Source organism: Salvelinus sp. IW2-2015, unplaced genomic scaffold, assembly GCF_002910315.2.
Source record: "Salvelinus sp. IW2-2015 unplaced genomic scaffold, ASM291031v2 Un_scaffold4778, whole genome shotgun sequence".
Lineage (NCBI taxonomy): Eukaryota > Metazoa > Chordata > Actinopteri > Salmoniformes > Salmonidae > Salvelinus > Salvelinus sp. IW2-2015.
In genome coordinates, this window is record NW_019946047.1 from 72,271 (window position 1) to 81,191 (window position 8,921).

The 8,921-nt window shown below is 43.0% G+C and overlaps 1 protein-coding gene across 3 annotated transcripts in view; it reads left to right on the forward strand.

Moving 5' to 3' along the window:
• Nucleotides 1–2,949: 2,949 nt before the first annotated feature.
• chic2 (cysteine-rich hydrophobic domain 2) overlaps nt 2,950–8,921 on the forward strand; it is a 7,116-nt gene continuing 1,144 nt past the window's right edge. Inside the window, exons 1-4 of one of the 3 annotated variants that reach the window (XM_024144123.2) lie at nt 2,950–3,279; nt 3,693–3,747; nt 4,259–4,414; nt 4,509–4,633. In XM_024144123.2, coding sequence (XP_023999891.1) covers nt 3,149–3,279; nt 3,693–3,747; nt 4,259–4,414; nt 4,509–4,633 — 467 coding nt within the window. In that variant the 5' untranslated portion in view covers nt 2,950–3,148. The remainder of the gene's footprint in view (nt 3,280–3,692; nt 3,748–4,258; nt 4,415–4,508; nt 4,634–8,921) is intronic. The other 2 variants (XM_024144124.2, XM_024144125.2) reach the window with 2 other exon arrangements.

Consider the following 8,921-nt stretch of genomic DNA (forward strand, 5'->3'; position numbering starts at 1 on the left):
TGGCGTTGTCTTTGTGTGTCTGTCAATCAGAGAATGATAAGAGGCCTCTAGTGGCCAAATGGCCTCTCCACTTCATTGGCTGATACCTCCTGTGTTTTTGCTTTATTGCAGAAAAATCAGTATACATACAAGAAGTATACAAACAGAGAATGATAACATATGCTACAACAAATGACAGCTAATACAAAGACCTTTAAAGATACACACATTGATTTGTTTTAACAGCTTTCTTATTAGAAGAATGGTCTTCATGTACTGCTCGAATTCCTTCTAGAAAACACGGAAGTGTGGTTTGTTATTAGTGAATTTATGTATATGATATTTTGCCATTAGCACAATTTAGATTTGAGGATAAATTGTTTTTCCTTATTACAGTTAAGGAAACCGAGCAGCACATTCTCCCATTAAAAAAAKCCAAAAGTCATCAAAAATGAATGTCTTGTCATTTCTTTTCATGTAGACAATGCCATAATAAATGCAAAACTGTTTATGGATGCTCAACACAAAAAGTACAGTTCATGGTAATGTATTTTTTTTTAAATTTCTGCAGGTAATGATTCACAGAGTCATACTTATGGATCATTCTGAAAGAGACCTCTTTTACCTTGTTAACAAGCAGGTATGTGTGGTAATAACCAGACTTTTCCCCCCAACAGACATTATTGACAAATGTATTCCAGTAAGTTGTGACATAAGGAATGGATTCAAAATATCCCGTTCTGAGGGAGCAAGGAGAAACACATTTTTCCTATTGGAGAGTCAACTGGATTAAATCGGGGGTAGGTCAAGAAGGTGAGATCTGGTTACACCTCTAAACAACATGAGACTTCCAGATGGAATAGCATCAAAGACTATGGCGAAACTCTCTAGACGTGTAAAGGATATTGTAACGAAATAAAAATTCTTCATAATTGAGTAACAATCCTTCTGCATTAAAAAGTTGACTCGTCAACAGGATATGATTATCAACCCGTTCTTTAAAAAATAAGACTTGTTTCTATACAAAATATCTGTATTGTTCCAAATGAAATACCTATGCGGTGATATTTTTGTATATATTAACAACCACACTAAGAAAACTTGTCTAWAAAAAGCAGATCATTTTGTAGGAATATTATCAACTGACACCTCCTGGTGACCCTGTAGGAGTCACATCCAACCGTGTCATCAGGATGGATCAACCAATCGTGAAGAAAATCTACAAACAAAAATGAGATTGCCTCAAATGGTGCTGCCGCAGAAGCAATAATGGCKCAAGATACAAAGATAAGTCCTCTTATCTATATGGTTGCAATCTGCCGACCTAGGGTCAATAAACCAATAAACAGTATGGATTGAAATGTGTCGTTTTTTTAAATGCACATTTTTATTTAACCTCTACGGGATCAGTGTCCCTAAACTGGCCCTAATGTGACTAGAATGACATAACAGCCAACTTTCCAGGACATTAATATGTCTTATATAGGCAGAAAGCTTAAATTCTAGTTAATCCACCTGCAGTGTCCAATTTACAGTAGCTATTACAGTGAAAAAATACCATGCTAGTGTTTGAGGAGAGTGCACAACAACAAAACACTTATCACGGCAACTGGTTTGATACATTCACCTCTGTAGGTAAATAATGTACTTACAATCAGTAGTCTTGCTCTGATTTGTCATCCTGAGGGTCCCAGACATAAAATGGTTTTGTTTGATAAAATACATTTTTATATTCAAATGTAGGAACTGGGTTCTACAGTTTGAACCCCTGCTGTCTCTGGCCACACAACCACCCCGCTCGGCCATCTAGATGTGTGAAGGTTAGTGTTTTTTCTGTAGGGAAGCTAATTATCCATCATTTATGACATTCCTGGGGGTGTGTAAACTTGATATTTTTTTTTATTACCATAGCATTTTGGTATGTTCTCTATAGTTATGTACTTGAAAATGTATCAATTGGCCAATTCGGCACATTTGAGCAAACTACTGGCAGACCTGATACAAAATATTGTGTAGTAAATGAAACGCGTCACTGGATCAGTCTGAAACTTTGCACACACACTGCTGCCACCTGGTGGCCAAACTCTAAATTACAACTAAACTGTGACTATGGCCTTTCTCTTGGATTTCAAAGATGATGAAAAAAATTGAAACGCTTGTTTTTTGTTTGTATTGTATCGACTCTGCCATGCTTTTGCGGCACAGTCGATAGCGCGCCGGACCTCGGGCTCAAAGGTCGAGGGTTCGAGACCTGCTCCCTGCTGTTTCATTACAGTATTATCTTTTACCAGATCTAATGTGTTATATTCTCCTAGATTCATTTCACACTTCCACAAACTTCAAAGTGTTTCCTTTCAAATGGTATCAAGAATATGCATTATTTTTTTTAAACTAGGCAAGTCAGTTAAGAACGAATTATTATTTACAATTAAGGCCTACCCCCCTGGACAAACCCTCTCCTACCCCGGACGATGCTGGGCCAATTGTGCTTCGCCCTATGGAACTCCAGATCACGGCCGGTTGTGAAACAGCCTGGGAACGAACCAGGGTCTGTAGTGACGCCATTAGCACTGCATTGACTTAGACCTCTGCGCCACTCAGGAAGCCATAACACCCACATAGCGCAGTAGCTACAACTAATGGAAACAATTGCTTTCCTATATACGGTTGTTTCATATGATACAGCTTTAGTGCTATGGACAGAAGGAAGAGGTTTAGCTCATGTGTGATCATCATGGTACAAGTAGGCCTAATAATCTCAACTGAATCACATGTKTGTTCTTTACTGCAACCATAAATAAATTACAAATAGCTACATACTTTAACCAAGAACATACGATAGCTAGCTACTGTCGGATAAATATGTTGAGATATATGTAGAATAGAATGCCAATTTGAATACAGAATATTTCTGTGGAATATGAATCGATGACGAAAGACGTCTCTCCCTTCCGGTTTCGTCAGGGCACTGCGGCGGATGTTGATATTCTGTTTTGGAGACCACAACCAGAGCTAGCTAGCGAGCCTTCGTCGTTGCCGGAGTTTTTGTTGTTTGGTTGTTGTCTGACGTTTTTTAATTGTTTTCAACCAGGGAAGGATCCACTCCCCAAACGACGGCACCGTGTCTCTCCCGGCGCCTCACCGGGGAAGCGCGAGCCCGAGTCGTGCGATGATGGAGGACTTCGACGAGATCTACGAGGAGGAAGAAGAAGAGGAGGACGAGGAGAGGGCCGCGGAGGAACAGCTGCTAAAGTACGCTCCAGACCCGGTGGTCGTCCGAGGATCTGGCCACGTCACTGTGTAAGAAACCGGCAGGGCTCAATGGGAGGTTGGTGTTAAGACCCGAGCACCCGTAGGTGGCTAGTTGTCATAAAATAACGCTAACTAGAAAACGAAAGTTACACTACGGCGTTAACTAGCTTGTTAGCGGAAAGCTAGCTAACGTAATCAGGTCGGTGTAATTACGATAACAGGGCCAAGAAGCTAGCCRTTTAGCATGTCAACGTAGCTATTAACTAGRTAACATTACCTAGTTTATGTAGTTCGGACCATAAAATCACTATACACACCGTAACTACCTGGTTAACTAAATATACTTRCCATATGTGGTCTAGTCAAACAGTTAAATAGAACGTCACTCAAGGGATATGAGYCTATCTAGTGTTGTGTGCATCAAATAATGCATTTTACTTACCATGTTCTTGTCCCCGAAGGTTTGGACTCAGTAACAAGTTTGAGTCAGAGTTCCCATCGGCACTTACAGGGAAGGTGAGTCAACGAAAGTACATACATTTTCTGTAAATCCGCCATTTTCGACGTGTGTCCCTCAAGAGTTTTAACGAYTYCAGGTGGTCAGGGCGGTTGCCAGGTGTGCATCAATCATGATTGTATATTTTTTTGTGTTGGGATAGCGTTGAGTTGCCATTTGTTGGGYAAAACTATCATACCTGGCAACCCTGCGTTTCCAGCTAGGTACAGACTCTGAGAGAATACCTTGCAAACGGGACTTTGACAGTATTGTAACTTTGTAGTATAGTATTTGCCACTTTAAAATATAAAGATRCACCTGAATTCATTGTAATAATCATGTTTATTAGTAAGTAATATTGACTCCCCCAGGACAGCTAACTATATTTCCTGGAGACGRTGAAAGTGTGCAGGTCTCCCCAGCAGAATCGTGTGTGTTTGATMCCATCCTCGGYCAAYCTCACTCTCCCTACTTGTTTCATGAATATGACCTGATTTGAGTATTTCCCCCGTCTGTCCTCTGTGTTRRTAGGTGGCGCCAGAGGAGTTCAAGGCCAGTATAAACCGTGTTAACGGCTGTCTGAAGAAGACGRTGCCAGTGAATGTGCGTTGGCTGCTGTGTGGCTGTCTCTGTTGCTGCTGTACACTGGGCTTCAGTCTCTGGCCCGTCATCTGTCTGAGCAAGAGGGTGAGAGACACACACACTCACACGCCGAGATATACACGCAGACCATCCCTCTGCGTACCATACTCAAGGTTACCTGTCTCTCTCTCCTCCTCAGACACAGAGATCCATGGAGAAGCTGTTGGATTGGGAGAACAGCAGACTGTACCACAAGGTGTGTAGGGGTGGGAGGAGGACCAGGGAGAACAGCAGACTGTACCACAAGGTGTGTAGGGGTGGGAGGTAGACCTCCTCATCTCCTCCATAGGATGTCATTTCAGATGGTAATCTAGACTCCCCTCATCTCCTCCAATAGGATGTCTTTCAGATGGTAATCCTAGACTCTCCTCATCTCCTCCAATAGGTGTCATTTCAGATGGTAATCCTAGACTCCCTCATCTCCTCAATAGGGTGTCATTTCAGTTGGTAATCCTAGACTCCCTCATCTCTCCAATAGGATGTCATTTCAGATGGTAATCCTAGACTCCCTCATCTCCTCCAATAGGTGTCATTTCAGATGGTAATCCTAGACTCCCTCATCTCCTCCAATAGGGTGTCATTTCAGATGGTAATCCTAGACTCCCCTCATCTCCTCCAATAGGATGTCATTTCAGATGGTAATCCTAGACTCCTCATCTCCTCCAATAGGTGTCATTTCAGATGGTATCCTAGACTCCCCTCATCTCCTCAATAGGGTGTCATTTCAGTATGTAATCCTAGACTCTCCTCATCTCCTCCAATAGGTGTCATTTCAGATGGTAATCCTAGACTCTCTCATCTCCTCCAATAGGTGTCATTTCAGATGGTAATCCTAGACTCCCCCTCATCTCCTCAATAGGTGTCATTTCAGATGGTAATCTAGACTCTCTCATCTCCTCCAATAGGATGTCATTTCAGATGGTAATCCTAGACTCCCCTCATCTCCTCCAATAGGGTGTCATTTCAGATGGTAATCCTAGACTCCCCTCATCTCCTCAATAGGATGTCATTTCAGATGGTAATCCTAGACTCCCCTCATCTCCTCCAATAGGGTGTCATTTCAGATGGTAATCCTAGACTCCCCCTCATCTCCTCCAATAGGGTGTCATTTCAGATGGTATCCTAGACTCCCTCATCTCTCAATAGGTGTCATTTCAGATGGTAATCCTAGACTCCCCTCATCTCCTCAATAGGATGTTCATTTCAGATGGTAATCCTAGACTCCCTCATCTCCTCAATAGGATGTCATTTCAGATGGTAATCCTAGACTCCCCCTCATCTCCTCACATAGGGTGTCATTTCAGATGGTAATCCTAGACTCCCCCTCATCTCCTCCAATAGGGTGTCATTTCAGATGGTAATCCTAGACTCCCCTCATCTCCTCCAATAGGGTGTCATTTCAGATGGTAATCTAGACTCCCCTCATCTCCTCCAATAGGATGTCATTTCAGATGGTAATCCTAGACTCCCCTCATCTCCTCCAATAGGGTGTCATTTCAGATGGTAATCCTAGACTCTCATCTCTCCAATAGGATGTCATTTCAGATGGTAATCCTAGACTCCCCCTCATCTCCTCAAATAGGAGTCATTTCAGATGGTAATCCTAGACTCCCCCCTCATCTCCTCCAATAGGGTGTCATTTCAGATGGTAATCCTAGACTCCCCCTCATCTCCTCCAATAGGATGTCATTTCAGATGGTAAGTCCTAGACTCCCCTCATCTCCTCCAATAGGGTGTCATTTCAGATGGTAATCCTAGACTCTCATCTCCTCCAATAGGATGTCATTTCAGATGGTAATCCTAGACTCTCCTTCATCTCTCCAATAGGATGTCATTTCAGATGGTAATCCTAGACTCTCCTCATCTCCTCCAATAGGATGTCATTTCAGATGGTAGTCCTAGACTCCCCTCATCTCCTCCAATAGGGTGTCATTTCAGATGGTAATCCTAGACTCTCATCTCCTCCAATAGATGTATTTCAGATGGTAATCCTAGACTCTCCTCATCTCCTCCAATAGGATGTCATTTCAGATGGTAATCCTAGACTCTCATCTCCTCCAATAGGATGTCATTTCAGATGGTAGTCCTAGACTCCCCTCATCTCCTCCAATAGGTGTCATTTCAGATGGTAATCCTAGACCTCTCATCTCCTCCAATAGGATGTCATTTCAGATGGTAATCCTAGACTCCCTCATCTCCTCAATAGGATGGTCATTTCAGATGGTAATCCTAGACTCTCCTCATCTCCTCCAATAGGATGTCATTTCAGATGGTAATCCTAGACTCTCCTCATCTCCTCCAATAGGGTGTCATTTCAGATGTAACCTAACTCCCCCTCATCTCTGCACATATGACTGTCACCTCTAAACCAGAGACAATCACACAAACTGTCTGGCTGTACTCTATGGTCGTACCCTCAAATGGCACCTTATATAGTGTACTACTTCTACTTCCCCCACAGCTCAAATCAAAGTTTATTTGTCACGTGCGCCGAATACAACAGTGAAATGCTTACTTACAGGCTCTAACCAATAGTGCAAAAAAAAGGTGTTAGGTGAACAATAGGTAAGTAAAGAAATAAAACAACAGTAAAAAGACAGGCTATATACAGTAGCGAGGCTACATACAGACACCGGTTAGTCAGGCTGATTGAGGTAGTATGTACATGTAGATATGGTTAAAGTGACTAAGCATATATGATGAACAGAGAGTAGCAGTAGCGTAAAGAGTGGGTGGTGGACACAATGCAGAGAGCCCGGTTAGCCAATGTGCTGGAGCACTGGTTGTCGGGCCAATTGAGGTAGTATGTACATGAACGTTAGTTAAAGTGACTATGCATATATGATAAACAGAGAGTAGCAGCAGAGTACAATTGGTTGGACGCCGTAAAACTGCTGCCATTTCTTCCAGTGCCATTTTGTCTCTGGTCTAAAGTAGTGCACTTAATAGGGAACAGAGTACCAGTTGGGATTAGAGCCCATTTGTATGGACCCGTATGCTACACACATGGACATGGCCGGTTTCCTGTATCCATGACGCTGGTTTGTCGTGTCAGCCTCGCGACCGTTGCCTAGCGACAAGGGGAGAACTGATGATCAGCGATGCAAAAGGAACAGAACTGATTTGTTTTTCTTCACCTTGTTGTTTTGTTTACCTGTTCTGTGACAAGGGGCTGTGGATGTTTTTGTGTTAGCTCTCTGTGTGTGTATGTGTGTGCCTCATTTTGAATGTGTGTGTATTAGATGAACGCTAACAGGCTCCCCAGCCAACCGGTGAACAGACAGAAGCGTGGTGGAATAATACTCACCCGAGTTAAAGTCTGAGTCCTAAATGGTTCCCTGTGTAGTGCACTACCTTTGACCAGTAATACACTAGATAGTGACTAGGGGGCCATTTGAAGTCGCACCAAGCTACACTCCTCATGACCCTCGTTGCTGCTCAAACACTAATGGCTGGGTTTTGGTTAGTCTTTAATCGCTGGTATCTATCTCGCTTCTCCACTGGTGCTCTCCCTACTTTTAACCTACTTCCGTTGTCATTTCGCAATCTCTTTTTACTGTTAAACACTCAGCCTTGAGTCTCTGTCTGTCCCAAATGGTACTCTATTCCTATGTAGTGCACTACATTAGACCAGGACCCTATTCCCTATGTAGTGCACTACTTTAGACCAGGGCCCTATTCCCTATGTAGTGCACTACTTTAGACCAGGGCCCTATTCCCTATATAGTGCACTACTTTGACCAGGGCCCTATTCCCTATGTAGTGCACTACTTTAGACCAGGGCCCTATTCCCTATATAGTGCACTACTTTAGACCAGGGCCCTATTCCTATATAGTGCACTACTTTAGACCAGGGCCCTATTCCCTATGTAGTGCACTACTTTAGACCAGGGCCCTATTCCCTATATAGTGCACTACTTTAGACCACTATACAAAGAATATAAAAAGGGGTGACCAAGATCCAATCATGGACTGAGATAACAGTTAAACTACACACAGGAAATCTGCTTATGGCATTAAACTTGCTTTATATGTGAGGTAACCAATCAGAAAGCTTGTTGATGGCCGGTAAACCAATCAGAAAGCTAGTTGATGCCGTATGAACCTAAAGTGGTCTTGGTGATAATAGAGAGCTACTGAGTCTGCAGGCTTTTGCTTCAGCCCTGCTATAATACACCTCATTCTGCCAGTCAATGTTCTGATTAGTAAAATCAGGTGTTAGAGCAGGGCTGGAGCAAAATCCTGCACGGCCACTAATACCGGCTCATCCTAACACCTATTCCTATACTATTGTATAGGGAATAGGATGCCATTTGGACAGCTTTGGCTGATCAGTAAAGGTCGAGGGTCATGCTCAGGGGGTTACCATGGAGATAGAGGAATATGTCGAATTAAAACAGGACGGCCAAACCTACTACTGGCCGTGCAGGATTTTGCTCCAGCCCTGCTCTAACACCTGATTTTACTAATCAGAACATTGACTGGCAGAATGAGGTGTATTAGAGCAGGGCTGAAGCAAAAGCCTGCAGACTCAGTAGCTCTCTGGGAGGAG